The 24,410-nt window shown below is 38.6% G+C and overlaps 1 protein-coding gene across 3 annotated transcripts in view; it reads right to left on the bottom strand.

The window, feature by feature from the left end:
* The window catches only part of DNAH12 (dynein axonemal heavy chain 12), a 260,536-nt gene that overhangs the window by 28,573 nt on the left and 207,553 nt on the right, over window positions 1-24,410 (bottom strand). For 2 of the 3 annotated variants that reach the window (XM_074403604.1, XM_074403603.1), the window contains exons 59-65: window positions 22,301-22,473; window positions 16,559-16,699; window positions 10,628-10,786; window positions 10,319-10,463; window positions 4,242-4,392; window positions 3,781-4,034; window positions 3,131-3,271 (exon numbers count right to left, since the gene is read on the bottom strand). In XM_074403604.1, coding sequence (XP_074259705.1) covers window positions 3,131-3,271; window positions 3,781-4,034; window positions 4,242-4,392; window positions 10,319-10,463; window positions 10,628-10,786; window positions 16,559-16,699; window positions 22,301-22,473 — 1,164 coding nt within the window. Of the gene's footprint in view, window positions 1-3,130; window positions 3,272-3,780; window positions 4,035-4,241; window positions 4,393-10,318; window positions 10,464-10,627; window positions 10,787-16,558; window positions 16,700-22,300; window positions 22,474-24,410 lie in introns of those variants that run through there. The other variant, XM_074403607.1, reaches the window with a different exon arrangement.

Genomic DNA, 24,410 nt, shown 5'->3' with positions numbered 1-24,410 from the left:
TCATCAAAATGGAAAGAGCTAGAGAAGCAAGATCAAAAAAACTCAAAAGTTAGCAGAACACAGGAAATAACTAAGATCAGAGCAGACTGAAGGAGATAGAGACGCAATAAACCTTTCAAAAAATTAATAAATCCAGGAGCTGTTTTTTTTTTTTCAAAAGATCAACAAAATAGACCACTAGCCAGATTAATAAAAAAGAAAAGAGACAAGAATCATATAGATGCAATAAAAAGGGGATATCATCACCGATCCCACAGAAATACAAACTACCATCAGAGATTACTACAAACTACTCTATGCACAGAAACCAGAAAACCTGGAAGAAATAGATAAATTCATGGACACTTGCACCCTACCAAAACTAAACCAGGAAGAAGTTGAAACTCTGAATAGACCAACAACAAGGGCTGAAATTGAGGCAGCAATTAACCTACCAACCAAAAAAAGTCCAGGTCCAGATGGGTTCACAGCCAAATTCTACCAGATGTACAAAGACGAGCTGGTACCCGTCAATCTGAAACTATTCCAAACTACAAAAAGAGGGAATCCTCCCCAACTCATTTTATGAGACCAACATTATCCTGATACGAAAACCTGGCAGAGACTCAACAAAAAAAAGAAAACTTCAGGCCAATCTCCAAGATGAACATCAATGCAAAAATCTTCAATAAAATACTGGCAAACCGATTGCAACAGCACATCAAAAAGCTTATCCATCACGATCAAGTAAGCTTCATCCCAGGGATGCAAGGCTGGTTCAACATATGCAAGTCCATAAATGTAATCCACTACATAAATCAGACCAAAGACAAAAACCACATGATTATCTCAATAGATGCAGAGAAGGCCTTCGACAAAATTCAGCAGCCCTTTATGCTAAAACCTCTCAGTAAATTAGGTATTAATGGAACCTATCACAAAATAAAAGCTATTTACGACAAACCCACTGCCAATATCATACTGAATGGGCAACAACTGAAAGCATTCCCTTTGAAATCTGGCACTAGACAAGGATGCCCTCTCTCTCCACTCTTATTCAATATAGTATGGGAAGTTTTAGCCAGAGCAAATCAGGCAAGAAAAAGAAAGAAAGGTATTCAATTAGGAAGAGAGGAAGTCAAATTGTCTCTCTTTGCAGACGACATGATTATATATTTAGAAGACCCCATCGTCTTAGCCCAAACTCTCCTTAAGCTGGTAAGGAACTTCAACGAAGTCTCGGGATACAAAATCAATGTGCAGAAATCACAAGCATTCCTGTACACCAGTAACAGACAGAGAGCCAAATCAAGAGCAAACGCCCATTCAAACTTGCTACAACAAGAATAAAATACCTAGGAATATAACTAACAAAAGAGGTAAAGGACTTCTTTAAGGAGAACTACAAACTACTGCTCAAGGGAATAAGAGAAGACACAAACAGATAGAAAAATGTTCCATGCTCATGGTTAAGAAGAATCAATATTGTGAAAATGGCCATACTACCCAAAATAATTTATAGATTTAATGCTATCCCCATGAAACTACCAATGACCTTCTTCACAGAACTGGAAAAAAAACACTTTAAACTTCATGTGGAATCAAATAGGAGCCCACATAGCCAAGACAATCCTAAGCAAAAAGAACAAAGCTGGTAGAATCACATAGCTGGACTTCAAGCTATACTACAAGGCAACAGTAATCAAAACAGCATGGTACTGGTATCAAAACAGAGACATAGACCAATGGAACAGAACAGAGGCCTCTAAAGCAACACTACACATCCACAACCTTCTGATCTTTGACAAACCTGATAAAAATAAGCAATGGGGAAAGGATCCCCTGTTTAATAAATGGTCTTGGGAAAACTGGCTAGCAATATGCAGAAAGCAGAAAATGGACCCCCTTCCTGACACCTTACACTAAAATTAACTCCAGATGGATTAAGGACTTAAACATAAAACCTAACACCATAAAAACTCTAGAAGAAAACCTAGGCAAAACCCTTCAGGACATAGGCATAGGCAAGGACTTCATGACTAAAACACAAAAAGCAATGGCAGCAAAAGCTAAAATAGACAAATGGGATCTAATTAAACTCTAGAGCTTCTGCACAGCAAAAGAAACTATCATTAGAGTGAACTGGCAACCAACAGAATGGGAAAAAAATTTTTGCAATCTACCCATCTGACAAAGGGCTAATATCCAGAATCTACAAAGAACTGAAACAGATTTACAAGAAACAAACCAACCCATCCAAAAGTGGGCGAAGGATATGAACAGACACTTTTCAAAAGACATATATGAAGCCAACAAACATATGAAAAAATGCTCATCATCACTGGTCATCAGAGAAATGCAAATCAAAACCACATTGAGATACCATCTCACAGCAGGTAGAATGGCGATCATTAAAAAATCTGGAGACAACAGATGTTGGAGAGGATGTGGAGAAGTGGCATCACTTTTACACGGTTGATGGGAGTGTAAATTAGTTCAACTGTTGTGGAAGACAGTGTGGCGATTCCTCAAGGATCTAGAAATAGAAATTCCACTTGACCCAGCAATCCCATTACTAGGTATATACCCAAAGGATTATAAATCGTTCTATTATAAAGACACATGCACACACATGTTCACGTGACACTGTTTACAATAGCAAAGACCTGGACCCAACCCAAATGCCCATCAATGATAGACTGGACAAAGAAAATGTGGCACATATACACCATGGAATACCATGCAGCCATAAAAAATGAGTTTGTGTCCTTTATAGGGACATGGATGAACCTGGAAACCATCATTCTCAGCAAACTGACACAAGAACAGAAAATCAAACACAGCATGTTCTCACTCATAGGCGGGTGTTGAACAATGAGAACACTTGGACACAAAGAGGGGAACATCTCCCACTGGGGTCCGTTGGTGGGGGCCATGGGAGGGTTAGTGGGAGGGAGAGTGCGGGAAGGATTACGTGGGAAATGATGTCAGGTATAGGTGATGGGGGGATGGTGGCAACAAACCACCTTGCCATGAATGTACTACGCAACAATCTTGCATGATCTGCACATGTACCCCAGAATCTAAAGCACAATTAATAAAATTTTTAAAATGCTACCAAAAAAAAAAAGTTCTGAAAGATGAATATTACCAGTTCCTTTCCACGGCATCCCTTGAAAAAGTCAGGATCAGAAACTGGATCACTGAGATATGATTGAAGGAGATTCAGCCGAAGACCCGTGGGAGGTTCATTAGTCATTTTTACTCCATTCTGTAGAATTGTTACTGGGAACTAAGACGAAATAAATGGAGAGTATTATGCAAGATAGCAAGCGGAGGCTCTAAAAGTGCATATACCAGTGGATTAAAAAATAGGCATAATGGAGGACTCCAGAAGTATTTTTAAAACCTCTTAAGGTTACACATCTAAAGCTTGATTAAGATATACAGACAGCTGGCTGGGTGTGGTGGCTCATGCCTGAAATTCCAGCACTTTGGGAGGCTGAGGCAGGTGGATCACCTGAGCTCAGGTGTTCAAGACCAGCCTGGCCGACATGGTGAAACCCCAACTCTACTAAAAATACAAAAATCAGCCGAGCGTGGTGGCATACACCTGTAACCCCAGCTACTAGGGAGGCTGAGGCAGAAGAATCACTTGAACCCAGGAGGCGAAGGTTGCAGTGAGCTGAGATTGTGCCACTGCACTCCAGCCTGGGAGACAGAGTGAAACTCCATCTCAAAACAAACAAGATATACAGATAGTTAAGTAAATGTATGGAATTCTGTAGGAAATAAACATACTTTTGGAGATGGATAGCTCGTCAGCCAAAGTCTAAAGGATGAGTTACAGGTTTCAGAGGTAAAATCTTCACATATTTTTTCCAACATGGGCATCCAGGAGACTGCAAGGTGACAATTCTGTAGGCACACCCAAGTTCCTTCTTCTATTGCTGCTTTAATCATTTTTGTTGCAATTGGTCCTTGTCCCTGTCCCAGTGAAATAGCTTGAAACTTATTTCCCGACATAGATTTATCATTTGCAAATTTCAGCAGGCCTATGAGAGGCACAAAAAATTGTCACACTGCTTACTCTAGAATTATAAAAATGTGTCTTATGCATAGACGTTTTATCATGAAAAATTCTAGTAACATTTCTCTGTAAATATCAGATTTACTACCTGATTTATAATCATATAAGAAATGAGTATTGAGCAAGATGTTTTATTTGTAATTTCTTAAAAGTTTACAGTATATGCACTTACTTGCCATAGGATCTGCTCCTGGAGATAGAACAAAAATTAAGGGAATGGTGCAATTTGAATCCAAATAACTCTTTGTCAAATCAAATGGTGGAGGCTCTACAAATTTTTTCCCAAGTTTGTCAGTTACATAGTTTGTTATAGCTGGTGTTATCTGTTGAAGAGAAAAGATATGATCTTTAGAGCAACTTTTATTTCACGTAACAGCTTTGTTATTAAAAAACAACAAAGAATACAATTTGAGTCTAAAGGTCAAGAAAAGCATGTAGCATTATAGACAAAGCACTAATTTTTCTAATAAATAAAAAGTATACACATTTATAGGACAAAACTAATTATCCAAAAGAAAAATGGGCAAAGGAGATGAACTGCTTAGAGAAAATGAAGTACAAACTGATCCTAAACACATGAGGGATGCTCAGTGTCATTCGTTATAGCAGAGATTGCAAACTGACCCACTTCTCTGTCTCTGTTTGGTATCAGAACCTCAAGTTTTCCTGGCATTTCTTGCAGGTAATGTGGCCATGTGACTAAGTTTTGGCCAGAGAGATACAAGTAGAAATTATGTATGGAACTTCCAGATTATATTTTAAGGAAGCTATTTGCCTTCAACATTTTCTTTTTTCAACAGACACAGTGTTCACAAGCCAGCTTCCATTTTGCTGATGGGGACCACACTGTAAGCATGAAAGAACCTGAGTTTCTGGGTGATCTTAGGAGATGTGCCTTCCTGTCATCCCTTGATCATTTGCCTCTGAGCTGTTAGGAGAGAGAGAAATTAAATTCTATTTGATTTAAGCCACTATACTTTGCGTTCCTTTGTTACAGCAGCTTCATTTATACTCTAATAACGAGAAAAGTACAAATTATAACTATACTTAGATACCATTTTTAACCTATTGATTGTTATATAAACGAGCCAAAGATGGCCTGTGAAGCCATGATATCCTGATATTTGGTCAAATAGCAGTCTGCGTGTTGCTGAAGATATTTTTGGATTAGATTAATATTTAAATCAGTAGACTTGGAATAAAGCAGATTGTCCTCCATAAAGAGGTCAGCCTCATACAATCAGTTGGAAGCCTTAAGAAAGAAAAAAGCCTGTTTTCCCCTGAAAAAGAGGACCTTTTGCCACCAAATTGCCTTTGGACTTGAGCTGCTCCATCAAATGCTCCTTGAGTTTCCAGCCCGCCAGCAGATTCACCAGCCTCCACAATCACACCAGCCAATTCCTTTCAGAAAATCAATCAATTAATTCCCCTCCCTTATTGTTTTATTTCTCTGGAGAACAGAGGGAAACAAGTAGAAGGCCTGAATAACATACGCTTGAATTCCATTTAGTTGAATTGAATTCAACTTAATTCATAGACATTTGTTGAGCTTCTACTATCTGCCAGGCATTGCTCTCAATCCTGACAATACAGAGCAAAATAAGACATGAGTCCTGACCTCAAGAAGCTCACAGCCTAGTAGGAGACCCTAAACAACAAGTGACAAGTATAGTGCATTATAATGGGGTACGTGCTGTAGTATATAAGCACGGGCTTTCAAGCATGGCAGACAAAGCAAAAACCCTACACATGGTATTGAAACGATATCTCTATTGCCCATTGGGGAGCCACTCTGTAAAGTGCAAATAGGCAAGTGTTCCCAGATGCAAAGCTATTAAGTCCTCAGTTTACCATGAACAAGGGAGGCTACTGGTGACAAAATCATGAATAGAGCATGGTTTGGGGCTTCCAGGAACTTAAAGGGACTCTCTAGTGAGAGGAGAGTAAACATACATAGACACGTATACACACACAACTATCGGGAAGAATGAGGTGAGTTTTAACAATGTGCAAAAGTCTTTGGGAGGCAGGGTAAGGAGTAAAACATTATGTAGGTCTCTCTTTAACTCAGAAACAGAGTATTAGATAATGTGTCCTGTGAGACTTTACTAAAACTGTAATTTTTTTTTTTAAATGAAGAAAGAAAGGAAGGGACTATTGCAATCACTTTTAACACCTTCATATTTTTCATGGTGTAGGTGAAGTGACTTACTAACATTCTTTCCTCAAACAAACCTTAGTTAGACAGGCTCCTCTGAGCCCTTTCTTCTATGAGGCCTTGTCTTCCAAGGGCCCAGTTGTAGCAAGAATCCCACTAGTCAGTTTAGTGAGAGTCCCCCACTCTCTTTATCCGACCACCCTCCATAACTGATCAAATTCCTCATACCCTGCCATCACCCAGGTGATATCTCATCACCCTGGCCTGCTTTCAGCAAGAATTCTGTTAGGTCAGGGTAGCAAGAATTCCTCCTACCCTTGATGTCTGTTCTTAGTAATTCCCCCACACCCTTCTCCTTGACTGTGAATCCCCAACTGTCTCTGCCGTATCTGGAATTAAGCCTGACCTCTCTTTCCTATTGTGATAGTCTTTTTTTTTTTTTTTGAGATGGAGTTTTACTCTTGTTACCCAGGCTGGAGTGCAATGGCACGATCTCGGCTCCCCGCAACCTCCACCTCCTGGGTTCAGGCAATTCTCCTGCCTCAGCCTCCTGAGTAGCTGGGATTACAGGCACGCGCCACCATGCCCAGCTAATTTTTTTTTGTATTTTTAGTAGAGATGGGGTTTCACCATGTTGACCGGGATGGTCTCGATCTCTTGACCTTGTGATCCACCCGCCTTGGCCTCCCAAAGTGCTGGGATTACAGGCTTGAGCCACCGTGCCCGGCCCTATTGTGATAGTCTTGAACAAAGTCTTCCTTCCTCCTTTAACATTTGTCATGAATAACTTTTTAACATTACTCAAAGTTTAGATGTACGAACATAGTTTTTTGTTTTCTATTACAAAATTATCCTTTTGTAATACTATAATCGCCTTTCTTAAATTTGTGAAAATTGGTCCTATCTTTAGATAAAGATTTCTGTGCATGTTTGAACTAATAACATTGTGACATGTACAAAAGGTTCTGCTATCTTCCACTTTCAGCTATGACGTCGTTATAGGGATTGGATTTATCCTACCACCACAAACATCTTAAGAACATTCAAAATTAATGAAACAACCATTTTTGCACTGGGGCAACAGGTGGTATAGGACTGTGATCACCGAGAAAAAGAAAAAGTGAACGCTATTCTCTCAGCTTTCTTCTTGGAGATATGCTAGACTGTGGAACAGGGAACGTAATTAAGGCAGGGCAATGCAGTGATGCTGAGGTGGGAAAACAAGAAAAAGACGACAAAGAGGCCAAGGCTGCTGGAAGTTAGAGTTCTAATTAGCACAGAACTATCCAGGAAGAGTTTGGAAATCTGCATCACAATACCGCTGAATCTTTGCTGAACACTATGGTGTGTGTGCAGGAGGCCAAGCAAAGAAGGTCTGAGGAGCTGTAAGCAGGAGATCTGGGGAGCTACCGCTGTTCATGAAGGCTGGGACTCATTCAGGTTCCCAACAGCCAAAGAGAGTCCTTAGTGATCACTTGGAGCATTCAGTCAAAGCCCCAGACAGGCGGCACTTTGGTAGAGCTAAACTATGCATTGTATAAAGGTGATTCTAGACCAGCCCTACCAAATCTTAAAAACAATATTTGAAAGGAACAATTAAACTTCAGTAATTTAACTACACAGCCACAGAGGTTGACAAACTTTCTACAGATGGCCAGAATAGCAAATATTTTAGGCTTTGTGGGACACATACAGTTTCTGTTGCATGGGGTTTTTTGTTGTTGTTTTTTTGAGACAGAGTCTTGCTCTGTCATCCAGGCTGGAGTGCAGTGGTACAATCTCGGCTCACTGCAACATCTGCCTCCCAGGTTCAAGCAATTCTCTGCCTCAGCCTCCCGAGTAGCTGGGATTACAGGCACTCACCATCATGCTGGCTAATTTTTAGTATTTTCAGTAGAGATGGGCTTTCACCATTTTGGCCAGGCTGGTCTTGAACTCCTGACCTCATGATCCACCTGCCTCAGCCTACCAAAGTTCTGGGATTACAGGCGCCTTCCACCACACCCAGCTGATTTTTTATATTTTTGGTAGACATGGGGTTTCACCACGTTGAACTTGCCGGTCTCTAACTCTGATCTCATGATCCACCTGCCTCAACTTCCCAAAGTGCTGGGATTACAGGCATGAGCCACTGTGCAGGCTGGGCTGCAGGTTCTTTTTAAAGCAACTTTTTTTTTTTTTTTTTTTTTTTAGATGGCGTCTCACTCTGTCACCCAGGCTGTAGTGCAGTGGTGTGATCTCTGCTCACTGCAACCTCCACCTCCCTGGTTCAAGCAATTCTCCTTCCCCAGCCTCCTGAGTAGCAGGGATTACAGGCATGCACCACCATGCCTGGCTAATTTTTGTATTTTTAGTACTGACAGGCTTTCACCATCTTTGCCAGGCTGGTCTTGAACTCCTGACCTCAAGTGATCTGTCCTCGGCCTTCCAAAGTGCTGGGATTATAGGGATGAGCCACTATGCCCAGCTGAAACAATTCTTTAAAGATATAAAAAACATGGCCAGGCGTGGTGGCTCATGCCTGTAATCCCAGCACTTTGGGAGGCTGAGGCAGGTGGATCACAAGGTCAGGAGTTCAAGACCAGCCTGGCCAATATGGTGAAACCTTATCTCTACTAAAAATACAATAATTAGCTGGGCATGGTGGCAGGCTCCTGTAGTCCCAGCTACTCAGGAGGCTGAAGCAGGAGAATCGCTTGAACCCGTGAGGCAGAAGTTGCAGTGAGCCAACAACTCACCACTGCACTCCAGCTTGGGGAACAAGAGCAAGACTCCGTCTCAAGAAAAAAAAAAAAAAATCAGACACACAAAAAAACATTCTTAGTTCATGGGCTGGACCAAAAAGGATATGGGCTAGATTTGGCCCACAGTTATTTGTTGAACCCTGAACTAGCAGGACAGAACTCAACAATCTTTATAGGAAAATGAAATCTAACTCATCAACAATGTGATATTCAGAATGTGTAGTATGTAATCAATGTTATTAGACATACCAAGAAGGAGGAAAATATCATGTATAACTTACAGTAAAATCAGTCAGTAGAAACAGATCCAGAAATGATGGAATCAGTAGTCAGTAATTTTTAAACAGTTATTATAACTACGTTCAACTATTTAAAAGAAATTAGCAGAGTAAAAAGAGAAATAAGATATACAAAAAGAAACAAACAATTTTTTAGAGATGAAATATACAATTACTAAAATTAAAAAATTAATTGAATAGGATTTGTAGCAAACTAGACAATACAAAAGAAGAAATCAGCAAATGTTAAGACAGCAATGGAAACTACCCAAACAGACGCAAGGAGATACCAAGGATTAAAAAAATAATTAACAGAGTATCGGTTACATTATATTATATTACATAGCATCATATTAAGCAATCTCATGGATGAATCCGGAAACCATCCTTCTCAGCGAACTGACACAAGAACAGAAAATCAAACACCACAATGTTCTCACTCATAGGCATGTGTTGAACAATGAGAACACATGGACACAGGGAGGGGAGCATCACACACTGGGGTCTGTTGCTGGGGGCTAGGGGAGGGACAGCAGGGAATGGGGAGGTTGGGGAGGGATAACATGGGGAGAAATGCCAGATACAGGTGATGGCAGGATGGAGGCAGCAAACCACCTTGCCATGTATGTCCTATGCAACAATCCTGCATGATCTGCACAGGTACCCTAGAACCTAAAATACAATAAAAAAGAAAGAAAGTACTAATAAAAGAGAGAAAGAGAGAGAGAGAGAGAGAGAGAGAGAGAAAGAAAGAAAAGAAAGAAAGCAAGAAAGAAAAAGGAAAGAAAGAAAGAAAGAAAGAAAGAAAGAAATCCATCCATCCATCCATCCATCCATCCATCCATCCTGGGTAGGGTGAAACAATATTTGAAGAAATAGTAACCAAAAACATTCCCAAAATGAGGAAAACAATAAACCTACAGATCCAAATTCAAGGAGCTCAATGAACTGTAAGCTGGATAATCAATCTGAAATGATAGTTAAAGAATCAAGTAACAATAACTTTAAGCCTAATACTTCATAAATGGAAAATTATCTAGGCTTCAAATAGAACACATTGGTCTTTTACCTTATCAGGTCTTAAGCACCGAAGAATTATTATTTTCTGTAGTTCATTTAGGTTCTTATCCATTGGTGCTGGAAATTTGACATTATATGGCTCTTTACTGTCATAGATTTCCCGCCATTCATATATATGTTCACAAAAATGTTGCCTAATAGAAAAAAGCTTAAGAATTATTCTTTTTATTGGGAAAAACTTAAAAGAGATTGTAGAACAAGGAGTAGACACCAGACAGCTACAGGACCATTTAAAAATCACTAAAGAACAAGTTTACCTACTGCCATTCAATGATAAATCATCAATTTAAACAATTACCTGAGTCCTCTGAAGGCAGGAAATTCACTTGCACGACAAATTTCCTCCCAGCTTTTTTCCTGTAGCCAAGTTGGATCAGGATTTTTCTCAGCACTTTTAAGACTTACTCCTCCAGTTAAAAGAAATATCAGTTCCTGGTATTCAATCTCTTTCCTTGCCCTGTATTCCCAAAATAAGGAATAAATTGTTGATTTCCAAATTGAATGATGTCAACGGCTACTTTTAGAACCTGGCTAGAGTAACCTAGACAGTATTTACCCACCTGCTGTAAACAACTAGAAAACTGGACAAAATTAATGAAACAACCACTTTTTGAAATTGTACAATAGCCAGGACTGTGCAGGACTGTGGCCTCTGAGAGAAGAGAGATAAAGAAGGTGACTCCTGTTCCTCAGCAGTCTGCCTGGAGGCACTTTCTAGATTACAGAGCAGGGAGGTGTGATCAAAATCAGAGCTTTGCAGTATTGCTGAGTTGAGGAAACCAGCATTAAGGTCTCCTCAACAGTATTGCTGAGTTGAGGACATCAGCATTAGGGAAGACTGAAGTGACTGGAGTTTGTGAGCAGAGAAGGAAGATGAATGGAAAAGGTGAACGACTGTCTTAAAAATCTACAGAGGTGCTCTCTTGGTTCTACCGATAAATACAGCAGGCATTGCTCACTGAATTCTTAGTCAGGCATTCTAAGGAGTGTGTTGTTAGGTGATTTCATCACTGCATGAACATTGTAACGTGTACTTACACAAATCTAGATGGTGTATATTATATAGTCTGTTGGTCGTAGGCTATAAATCTGTACAGCATGGTACTGTACTGAATACAGTAAGCAATTATAACATAATGGCATGTACTTGTGTATCTACACAAAGAACAGTAAAAATACGGTATTATAATCTTACGGAAACACCATTGCATATGCAGTTTGTCGCTGACCGCAACGTTGTTATGTGGCACATGACTGTACTAAGGCATGCATCAGTAAGGTAAAATTCCAGGAGGCCAGCAAAAAAACATCTAAGGGGCTATAAACTGAATAGTTCCCAGAGATCACACTCACTGCAGCCTCAAACTTCTGAGCTTAAGCAATCCTCCTGGCTTAGCCTTCTGAGTAGGTGAGATTAGATCTGTGGACCACTGCACCTAGCACAAGTATTGAAAAGATCAAACTAATCCAGTAGTAATTTAACTACCTGAAAAAGTGAAGTCTAAAGCTCCTTAAAGAAATACAAACTTTCCAGCATTTACCAACATAAAATTCACAACACTCATAACCAAGGAAAATATTGGTCATAGATGCAGATGTAGAAGTAAAGGAGATAACTAGCCAAGAAGAACGTTAAAATAGTTATTAGAAACATACTGAAGGACTTAGACAAAAGCATGAACGTAAGAGAATACAAGAAGTGTAAAAATATACACACCTAACACCAGAGCACCCAGATATATATAAAAAAAAATCATTAGATCTAAAGGGAGACGTTGACCCCAATACAGTTAACAGGTGGGGACCTCAACACCCCACTCAGCATTGGACAGATCATCTGGACAGAAAGTCAACAAGGAAGTTTCAAATTTAAACTGTACCATAAACCAAATAGACCTACAAGACATTTAAAGAACATTTCACAGTAGCTGCAGAATACACATTCTCTTCATCAGCACATAACACATTCTCCAGGATTGGCCCTATGTTAGGACATGAAAAAGAAACCTTAAAAAAAATGTTAATTGAAATAATATGAAGTATTTTATCTGACCACAATGGAATACAAGTATAAATCAATAACAAGAGGAACACTCAAAACTAAACAAATATATGAAGACTAAACATGATCCTGAGTGACCAACTGATTAAAAAAGAAATTAAGAGAGAAAGTAAAAAATACCTCACGCCTGTAATTCTAGCACTTTGGGAGGCTGAGGCAGGCAGATTGCTTGAGCCCAGGGTTTCAGGACCCACCTGGCAACATGGGAAAACCTTGTCTCTACGAAAAATAGCAAAAATTAGCCAACTGTGGTGGTCCATGCCTATAGTCCCAGCTACTCGGGAGGCTAATGTGAGAGGATTGCTTGAGCCCAGGAGGTTGAAATCACAGTGAGCTGTGATCATGCCACTGTACTCCAGCCTGGGGGACAGAATGACACCCTGTCTCAAACACAACAACAACAACAACCTTGAAGCAAATGAAAACAGAAACACAGCATGCCAGAATGTATGAGACACAACAAAAACCATACTTATAGCAGTTTATAGCAAGTATAACAAGAGGCAAGTTTACAGCAATAAATGCCTACATGAAAAAGTAGAAAGATTTCAAATAAGCTAATGATGCACCTCAAGAAACTAGAAAAGAACAAACCAAACTCAAAATTAGAAAAAGGAAAAAAAAAAAAGCAGAAATAAATGACATTTTTGAGACTGAAAAAATAGAGATCAATGAAACAAAAAGTTGGTTTTTCAAAAAAAATAAACATAATTGACAAAGCATTAAGTAAACTAAGAAAAAAAGACGACCCAAATAAATAAAATTCTATAGAAATGAAAGGAGACATTACAGTTGATACTGCAGAAACACAAAGGATCATCAGAGACTATTATAAACAACTATAGACTAATCAGTTTGAAAACCTAGAGAAAATGGGTAAATTTATTGACATGTACAACCTATCAAGATTGAACCAAGAAGAAATAGAAAACCTGAATAGATCAATAATGAGTAATGAGATTGAATCAGTATTGAAATCAAGAAACGAAAGTCTAGGAACAGATGTCTTCACTGCTGAATTCTACCAAACTTTTAAAGAATCAATATTCTTTAAAATTCTTCTCAAACTATTCAAAAATATTGAAGAGGAGCAAACTCTGCCAAACTCATTTTACAAGGCCAGCAAAACCCTGATATCAAAACCAGATAAAACTACAACATGAAAAAAATACAGACCAATATCTCTGACGAAAATAAATGCAAAAATCCTCAACAAAATATAGTAAACCGAATTCAACAGCATGTCAAAAAGATCATACACTATAATCAAGTGCAATTTATCCTAGGGAAGCAAGGATGATTCAACCTACACAAATAATGTGATACATCACAGCAGAATGAAGGACAAACACCATATGATCATATCAAAAGATTCAGAAAAAGCATGTGATAAAATTCAATATCCCTCATGATAAAAACTCTTAATAAATTAGGCATAGAAGCACAAATGCTGATCAATCAAGGAATGAATAAAGAAAATGTGGTGTATATACACAGCCATAAAAAGGAACAAAATTATGGCATTCGCAGCAACCTGGATGGAATTGGAGACTATTGCTTTATTTATTTATTTATTTATTTATTTTGAGACAGAGATCTCACTCTGTAACCCAAGCTGAAATGCATGCAGTGGTGTATCTCAGCTCACTGCAACCTTCGCCTCCAGAGCTCAAGCAATTCTTGCCTCAGCCTCCCAAGTAGCTGGGACTACAGGCATGCACCACCACGCCTAGCTAATTTTTTTTTTGTATTTTTAGTAGAGACGGGGTTTCACCATGTTGTCCTGGGTGGTCTTGAACTCCTGAGCTCGGGCGATCCACCCACCTTGGCCTCCCAAAGTGCTTGGATTACAGGCATGAGCCACCGCACCCAGCCTGGAGACTATTATTCTAAGTGAAGTAACTCACTGCACTTAACTGGAATGGAAAAACAAACTTCCTATATTCTGACTTATATATGGGGGCTGTGCTATGAGGTCATAAAGACGTAAGAATATTACATTGGACTTCCGGGACTTGGGGGAAAGTGTGTGGATGCAGAGGGATAAAAGACTACACACTAGGTACAGTGACTACACATTAGGTACTACTCCGGGGATGGGTGCACCAAAATCTCAGAAATCAACACTGAAGAACTTATTCATGTAACTAAACATGACTTGTTCCCCCAAAAACCAGTTGAAATAAAAAAATTAAAGAACAAAATGAAACACTATAAGACATCAAGATTAATTACAGACAAACACACGAATGGAACTGAATAGAGGGTCCGGAAACAGATTTAGATAAATGAATGTATTACTTATGGCAAGGGTGGCACTACAGAGCAATAGGAAAAAGGCCAGTCTTTTCTACAAGTGAAGAGCTGCGTGGAAAAAATGTAAAATCTGACATTTCCTTAGACCACACGCACACATCAGTTGCATGTGGCTTGTCCATCTAAATGTGAAAGGCATAATAAAGCTTCCAAATGGTTATGTAGGAGAATATCTTCATAATATTGGGCTGTGAAAAGAGTTTTCGCAAAGCAAAAAGCCACAAATCAAACTATATTAAAATTAAGAACTTGTGTTCAGCAAAAGGCAGCATTAAGAGAACGAGAAGGTGGCTGGGCACGGTGGCTCGCACGTTGGGAGGCTGAGGTGGGTGGATCACAAGGTCAGGAGTTTGAGACCAGCCTGGCTAACATGGTGAAACTGTCTCAACTAAAAATACAAAAAATTAGCTGGGTGTGGTGGTGGGCGCCTGTAATCCCAGCTATTCAGGAGTCCGAGGCAGGATAATTGCTTGAACACAGGAGGCAGAGGTTGCAGTGAGCCAAGATCATGCCACTGTACCCCATCCTGGGCAACAGAGCAAGATTCCATCTCAAAAAAAAAAAAAAAAAAAAGAAAGAAAAAAAAACAAAGAAAAAGAAAAAGAAAGAATGAAAAAGCAAACTAGAAACTGACTGCCAATTTGTCATACCTAAGTTTTAAGGGATTTGTGTCTAGAATATATAAAGAACTCATACAAATCACTAAGAAAAACCCAGTAGAGAAATGGCAAGTTATATGAACAAGTACACTAGAAGATTTCCAAGTAGCCTATAAACATGAGTATCTATAAACATATTCAACTTCATTAGTCATCAGAAAAAAATAAATTCAAACCATGATGCAATAATATGTATCACATACCAAAATATATTTCTTTAAAACAACAACATAATATGTTGCTGGAAATCTGGTGCAATGGAATGCTCAAACTCTGTTAATGGGATGTAAACTGGTATAATCATTCTGGAAAACAATTTGTCATTTTCTTTCTAGGCATCTTCCCAACAGAAATGTGTGCACACGTGCCCCTACATTTATACACAAGATTGTTCATAGCACCATTACTTATAATAGTGACAAAGTGGAAACAACCCAACTGTTCATTGAATTGAACAGGTAAACTTCAATGTATTCTTGTAATGGAATACTGTAAAGCAGTCAAAGCAAATGAACCAGCCTCATGCTATGACATGGATGAATCTCATAAAAGTAATGTTGAAGAAAAGAAGCCAAATAAAATAATACATATTTGCTTTAATATATATATGACTCATTTTATGTATATATATATATATGTGTATATATATATGTGTATATATATGTGTGTGTATATATGTGTGTGTGTATATATATATGTGTGTGTATATATATATGTGTGTATATATATGTGTATATATATATGTGTGTATATATATGTGTGTGTATATATATATGTGTGTGTGTGTGTGTATATATATATATATATGTCACATATATGTCAAACTAAACTGCAGTGTTGTAAGTGAGTACAGTCGTTATCTTTTTGGGGAATAAGGAGGTGGTAACTAAGTGGAGTACAAGGGCTTCAAGGATGATGGGAAATGATCTATTTCATCACCAGATCTTTGCTTTGTGAGAATTTGTTGAACTGTACATTAATACTCTGTGAACTTTTCTTTGTTATGTAAATTTTAAAAATGAAATAAACATCAATACTATCATAGGAGCCACTGTTATCAGTGAAATGCACAAGTAAAATCATGACTTAGGCAAAGAAAAATATAACCTTCTGTGAGAAGAAACATTTACAGATTTGATTTTCCAGGGAGGTTTTAAAAATAAGTAAATTATGGTAAAAGCAGGCAACTTACAGGAGAAGATTGGCACATAATAAAAAGGAAAATAACAGCTTGTCCTTCTCAAATAGTGATCGGCATACATTACAATATAAGTTGTATGTGAAGTGGTCATTTAAATATCGTAGACGCTTTTCCAAAATTTTGGATTTGTTACTAAAAAGGTTAAAAAGAAAGAAAATGTATTATCAAAACTAGGAAAATATAAGCAATGCGAATTCACATATACACTTTTTATTTTATCAAAGTATCACTATTAAAAACATACACATGAGGGCATGCAAGACTGGAGAAATCTGAATAAGCTGTATGGGTTTAGCAGCGTCAGTTTCCTGGTTGTGACATTGTACTATAGGCAAGACGCTACCACTGGAGAAAGAGGATGAAGGGTAAATGAAACCTCTCTGCACATATTTTTCTGTGTGCAACTTCTTGTGACTCCTAAAGAATTTCAAAATAAAAAGTTTCAAAATGTAGGGTATAATTCTCTGAGAAAGTGAAATATGGTTTATACCATCTCGATTTTCCAAATCCTAAATTTCTTATTCTGCCCCAAAGTGACTGTAAACAATTAGTCAATTTTTTTTTAAAAAACATGCCTATTAAGTCTCTATTAGTGTAAGGTTCTATGCTAGGGAGGAAAATGTAAGAGACAAAGAATTATGAAATGTTTGTCTGCCCCAAAGAAGCATAAACTCTAGATAAAGATCTACATATTTTTAAAATGCATGAAAAAGCCAGGCACAGTGCCTCCTGCCTGTAATCCCAGAACTTTGGGAGGCCGAAATGGCTGGATCATTCGAGGTCAGAAGTTTGAGACCAGCCTGGCCAACATGGTGAAACCCCATCTCTACTAAAATACAAAAATTAGCTGGGCATGGTAGTACATGCCTATAATCCTAGCTACGAGGAAGGCTGAGGCAGGAGAATTGCTTGAACCCGGGAGGCGGAGGTTGTGGTGAGCCGAGATGGCACCATTGCACTCCAGCCTGGGAAATGGAGTGAGACTCTGTCTCAAAAAAAAAAGAAAAAAAGAAAAAGAGAGAGAAAGAAAAAAATGCATGAAAAGTCAGAAAACATGTGGACAACTGTACTTACTGGGTGGAGTTACAACTAATATTGTTTACACTTCCATAGTCCAAAACAATGTTTACAATAAGCATATATTGCTTTCAATTTTTTCCAATTCAATTTTAAAATATAATACCTATAGGAATATAAAATGATGTAGCCATTCTAAGAAACAGTTTGGCACTTTCTTCCTTTCTTTTTTTTCTAGACAGAGCCTTGCCCTGTCACCCATGCTGGAGCGCAGTGGCATGATCACAGCTCACTGCAACCTCTACCTCCTAGGCTCAAGGCATCTTCCCATCTCAGCCTCCTACAGGTGCATGGCACGAGCACTGCTAGGTTTTTGTATTTTTTGTAGAGACGCTGTTTCACCATATTGCCCAGGCTGTCACTTTCTTAAAAAAAAAAAAAAAAAGAAAAAGAAAAGCAAAAAAACTAAAGAGCTTCTGTACAGCAAAAACAAACTATCGACAGAGTAAACAGCCTACACAATGGGAGAAAATATTTTCAAACTGTGCATCTGACAAGGATGTAGTCTCCAAAATATGTAAGGAACTTAACAAGCATAAAACAACCCCATTAAAAAGTGGGCAAAGGCCATAGACACGTCAAAAGAAGACATACACGGGACCAACAAGCATATGAAAAAATGCTCAATATCATTAATCATTAGAGAAATGCAAATCAAAACCACAGTAAATTACCATCTCACACCAGTCAGAATGGCTATAGTTAAAAAGTCAAAACAATAACAGATGCTGGCAAAGTTGTGGAGCAAAGGCAACACTTACACACTGCTGGTGGGAATGTCAATTAGTTCATTGTGGAAGGCAGTTTGGAGACGTCTCAAAGAACTAAAAACAGAACTACCTACCATTTTACCCAGCAATCCATTACTGGGTAGATACCCAAAGGAACATAAATTGTTCTACGATAAAAACATGCATCCATCTGTTCATCGCAGCGCTATTCACAATAGCAAAGACATGGAATCAACCTAGATGCCTGCCAATCATAGACTAGCTAAAGCTAATGTAGTACAGATGTGCCATGGAATACAAGACAGCCACCAAAAAGAATGAACTCATGTCCTTTGTAGCAGCATGGATGGAGCTGGAGACCATTATCCTAAGCGAACCAATAATGCAGAACAGAAAACCAAGTACCCCACGTTCCCCTAACTTTGAGTACACATGGACACAAGGAAGGGGACAAAAGGTGGAGAGTGGGAGGATGGTGAGGTTTAAAAAACTACCTACAGGGCTGGGTGCGGTGGCTCATGCCTGTAATCCCAGCACTTTGGGAGGCTGAGGCAGGTGGATTGTGAGGTCAAGAATTCAAGACCATCCTGGCCAACATAGTGAAACCCCGTCAAGTACAAAAAAAAAAAAAAAAAAAAAAATAGCTGGGCATGGTGGCACATGCCTGTAGTCCCAGCTACTCCGGAGGCTGAGGCAGGAGAATTGCTTGAATACCGGAGGCAGATGTTGCAGTGAGCCGAGATTGCGCCACTGCACTCCAGCCTGGCGCCTGGCAACAGACCAAGACTCTGTCTCAAAACAAAACAAAACAACACAACTACCTACAGGTACTATGCTTATTACCTGGGTGACAAAAATCATCTGTATACTAATCCTTTGTGACATGCAATTTACCTATGTAACAAACCTGCACATGTGCCCCTGAACTTAAAAGTTTAAAAAAAGAGTCCTCAGTAAACCATGTGTCTTGTTTGCTAAAAAAAAAAAAAAAAAAAAAAAATCTGAACTACTACATAATCCAGCAATTGCATTCCTGTGTATTTATCTCAAAGAAATAAAAATTTCTTTTCAGAAATACATGTACATGAATGTTTTTAGTAGTTTTATTCATTGTAACCCCAAACTGGAAATAATTGAGTTCCTTCAACAGATAAATGATTAAACAGATTTTAATCTGTGGTAAATTCATGCTATGAAATATTTCTCAGCCTTCAAAAAGAGCCAAATATTTATTTATTTATTTTTGAGACAGAGTTTCACTCTTGTTACCCAGGCTGGAGTGCAATGGTGCGATCTCGGCTTACTGCAACCTCTGCCTCCTGGGTTAAGGCAATTCTCCTGCCTCAGCCTCCTGAGTAGCTGGGATTACCGGCAAGTGCCTTCATCCCAGCTAATTTTTTGTATTTTAAGTAGAGACGGGGTTTCACCATGTTGACCAGGATGGTCTTGATCTCTTGACCTCGTGATCCACCCGCCTCGGCCTCCCAAAGTGCTGGGATTACAGGCGTGAGCCACCGCACCCGGCAAGAGCCAAATATTTAAACACACAGCAACTTGAATGAATCTCTGGAGAATTATATTGAGTAACAAAAGCCAATCTCAAAAAGTTACATGCCATATGCTTCCATTTATATAAAATTTTTAAACTAACAAAAGTATAGAAATGGAGAACAGGTTAGGGGTTGCCAAGGGTTACGGAAGGGGTAAGGATGGGAAGGAAGTGGGTATAGTTATTAAAGGGCAACACAGGGATCCTTGTGGTGGTGGAAATGTTCTGTATCTTAACTGTATTAATGTCATTATCATGGTTGTGATCATTGTTCTATAGGATTTCAACATACCACCATTGGGGCAACTGGGTAAAACGTACTTAAGATCTTTATTATTTCTCATAATCACATGTGAATCTACACTTAACTCAAAATTTAAAATTTGACTTTTAAAAAGTAATACATAGGACCATGGGAACGGGATGGAAGGGTTGAGGGTAGTGACACTTCTCTGAGTAGATCTTTGTGTACAGGGTTGAATTTTGGAGTCACTAATGGTTTATGTACTCAAACATATAATACAATTAAACTCAACAAGGATGAAGAAAAACCCTAAAATGAAACATAAAAGTAAACAAATGAGCCTAACTGTATTTCACGTGGATAACATCACATGTTGAAGCGGGGGAAAGTAACCCAAGTAACTTTTGAATGCAGCATTTTATGCCCAATTTTTTTTTTAAACTAAGTTTGTGTGTGAACATATGCAATTAATTCTCTTGGGTATATACCCGCGAGTGGAAATGCTGGGTCATATGGCAATCTAGGTTTAGTATTTTGAAGAACTTCCAAAGTGGCCATATTATTTTAAAATCCCACCAGCAGTGTAGGAGGGCTCCAATTATTTCACATCCTCACCAAAACTTGAGACTGACATTTTTATGTCAATTCTTTAACTTGAATTTCCTTCATCATATGGGTTGTATAAATTCAAATTCCAAATTCGAACTGAGAAGGAATCTGGAATTTCAATCACACAGCAGAGATTATTCTACCAATAGCCAGTGTCGAAATTTCTTATAGCACACACGATTGGCTCAAGTCATACTTTAATTTTTTTTAACAGGTACAATAATACAAATATTATCTCATTTAATTGTCATAAAAACTTTAAAAGGTCAGTACTATTATCCCAATTTTATAGATAAGAAAAATTGAGGTAATTACCCCACATTAATGGACTTGCCTATAGGCATGCAGCTAGTATGTGGCAGAAAGGAAATGTAATCGCCAACTCCAGTCTGACTCTGAAATTTGCATACATACATTAATTGATTAAAGTGAGAATATCTAGAAAACCATTAGAAATGTGGGGCTAGAGGCCAGGCTCAGGGACTCATGCCTGTAATCCAAGCACTTCACTAGGTCAAGACAGGTAGATCATGAGGTCAGGAGTTCAAGACCAGCCTGACCAACATGGTGAAATCCTGTCTCTAATAAAAATACAAAAATTAGCTAGGTGTGGTGCTGCGCACCTATACTCAGGAGGCTGAGGCAGGAGAATTGCTTGAACCTGGGAAGCAGAGGTTGCAACGAGCTGAGATAGCATCATTGCACCCCAGCCTGGGCAACAGAGAGTAACTCCATCTCAAAAAAAAAAAAGAAAAGAAAAGAAAAAAAATGTGGGGCCAGGTGTAGTGGTTCATTACTGTAATCTCAGCACTTAGGGAGGATAAGTCGGGCAGATTTCTTGAGTCCAGGAGTTCGAGACCAGCCTGAGCAACTTCGTGAAACCCAAGCTCTACAAAAAATAACACAAAAATTAGCCAAGCATAGTGGTGCACACCTGAAGTCCCAGCTATTCTGAAGGCTGAGGTGGGTGGATCACCTGAACCCAGGAGGTTGAGGCTGCAGTGAGCTGTGATTGTGCCACTGCACTCTAGCCTGGGTGACAAAGTGAGACCTTTTTTCAAAAAAAAAAAAAAAAAAAAAATCAAATAAAACAAAGAAAAAAGAAACTTGGGATTGAAGCCTTTCAGAGACCTCAAGCCTGGAGAAAGATACACTAGAGTTGCTCAAAAATAAGTCACGTGCCTGCCGAGTTCAAGTGATTTTCCTGCCTCAGTCTCCCCAATAGCTAGGATTACAGGCACCCATGACCATGTCTGGCTAATTTTTGTACTTTTAGGAGAGATGGGGTTTCATCATGTTGGCCAGGCTGATCTCGAACACCTGACCTCAAGTGATCTGCCCGCCTTGGCCTCCCAAAGTGCTGAGATTACAGGCGTGAGCCACCGCGCCTAGCCACTTTTCCACATTTTTAATGTTCTGTAATGAATACACATAAGTTAAAAAAAAAAAAGTTACATTTTTTTAAATGGAAAGGACTGTGAAAATCCAACCTCATCAAGATGAATAAAGTGAGAGAAGTTTACCTGTCATGAATTGAGTTGATATAAAGGTTCACAAACCAGATGAGAGAGTACTGATACATGGGATCAATATTAGCCAGGTCTGCAATGCTGAAGAATAGTACTGATGAGTGTTTGGCGATGGGTCTGTAACCTTCTCGAGACTCTGCTATTTTGAGTTCTGTTTTTTCTGCAATCTAGGAGAAGAACAGAAAAACCAAGATTAAGAAATAGGAAGAGTATTTTAATTATGTACTTTTCATATAATGAAGTTTATATATATTTTTTAAAATCTCAGCACAATGATAACATTATATGAATTTAAGTATGGTTTACAAGAAAGGGCTTTATCATACTAAAAGTCAGAAATAAAACAAAGGGATGAAGGAAAGAACTAGGGATGGAGGAAAGGGGAAGGAGAGAGAGGAACAAGAGAAGAAAAAGGAAAAAACAAGTTGAAACTTTAGATTAATCGTATTGTCTGCTACTGACCATCTCTTTGAGATGTACCAAGTAAGAAAACTTGGCTTATTCTTTGCCTGACTCTGACCTGTCTCTCTTGCCATCATTCACCCTCTTTTATTTTAACAGGTCAGAGTTAAAGAGGGAGAGAGGACTGGAAAGCAAGTATACTTGTGTGTATATTTAAGGTGTTAACTCAGGTACTGGAACCCAGCAGTCTGGCAAAGTAGGTATTCAAAACTATTTATTGATGAGTGGTTTTATATACAAGGATGATTTTTTTTTCAACTAGCTTCTCACATGTTTAACTTTCTAATTTATAGGGCTGTAGATATTCAACCCCCAAATAAAAATGCTCTCCAAGATAACAGCTCTTCAACTCAGTCTGATAGGTTGATATTCTATAGAAAAAATGTTTCAAGCACTATTCCAGCTCCCTCTTCCTTCTTTGGTAATGGTATCCACAGACTGATGAATGGTATGCCTATGCAGTCATGTTTATATCAAATCCTGCTTGTTGCTAATTTAATCAAGAGGCAGGGATAGGGCCAGATCCAAGATAAGGTAATCAAAAATTTCCCTGGAGAGCTGAAACTTCAGGAGCCTCAGAAACTGAAGTTAGATAGCATTGGCATTAGGAGTAAAAGGTAGTGGGACTTTTTCTACATGTTGGTTTAAATGCTATGTGAGTATATGAAGAGATACACAAGTCTTAAAAGAAACTGGTCTTCAGATAGAGTAGAGAGAAGCACAGAATGACACACAGCCCCAGAGGTAGGGGAAGAGACACAGAGCATAGAAACTTAATGCCTTCCATTTATCCTTTAGGTCTGGATGTATGTCTTATTATTGGGAAAATAAATGATTTCCTTGTATCTTTTTCATTTTAGTTAATTTGAGTGAGTTCCTGTTCCTTGCAAACAAACTTTCCCCCAAATTATACTGTATAACCACAGATGAAGCAAAGATAAGTTCGGAATCTCAGTCCTGACTATAAATAAGTAAAACAAAGTTATCAACGATGGTAATTAATGACACTTTATGTAAGAAAGCATTATTTTAGTATTCCCATTTAAACCTTTTACCATTTAAACTTTGATTTTCAATTCAAATGCCATTTTGCAACAGCAAGCAGAAACAAACAACAAATATTATATTTATTTATTTGAGAGGGAGTCTCGCTCTGTCACTCAGGCTGGAGTACAGTGGCATGACCTCAGCTCACTGCAACCTCCACCTCCTGGGTTCAAGTGATTCTCCTGTCTCAGCCTCCTGAGTAGCTGAGATTACAGGCATCTGCCACCACTTCTGGATAATTTTTGTATTTTAGTAGAGACGGGGTTTCACCATGTTGGTTAGGCTGGTCTCAAACTCTTAACTTCAGGTGACCTACCTGCTTCGGCCTCTCAAAGTGCTGGGATTACAGGCATGAGCCATAGCACCGGGCCATAATTTTTAAACATTAAATAATAACTTAATTCATATTTAATGGCTTGATCTATGTATATTTATAAACAGTGTTTGCTAAACCTGAATCCTTAGCATGAAATGCTAGGCTTAAGAAATATAAATACATTTTAAAAATCATTTACCATTAATGGCCTAAAGTCAAAGAAAGGTATTTTCTAAGAAATAAAGACTGCGTACATGTAAAGATGTTAAAAGACGACAA

This window comes from Saimiri boliviensis, chromosome 8 (assembly GCF_048565385.1).
Source record: "Saimiri boliviensis isolate mSaiBol1 chromosome 8, mSaiBol1.pri, whole genome shotgun sequence".
Taxonomy (NCBI): domain Eukaryota; kingdom Metazoa; phylum Chordata; class Mammalia; order Primates; family Cebidae; genus Saimiri; species Saimiri boliviensis.
This window is presented reverse-complemented; position numbering and strand designations above follow the sequence as displayed.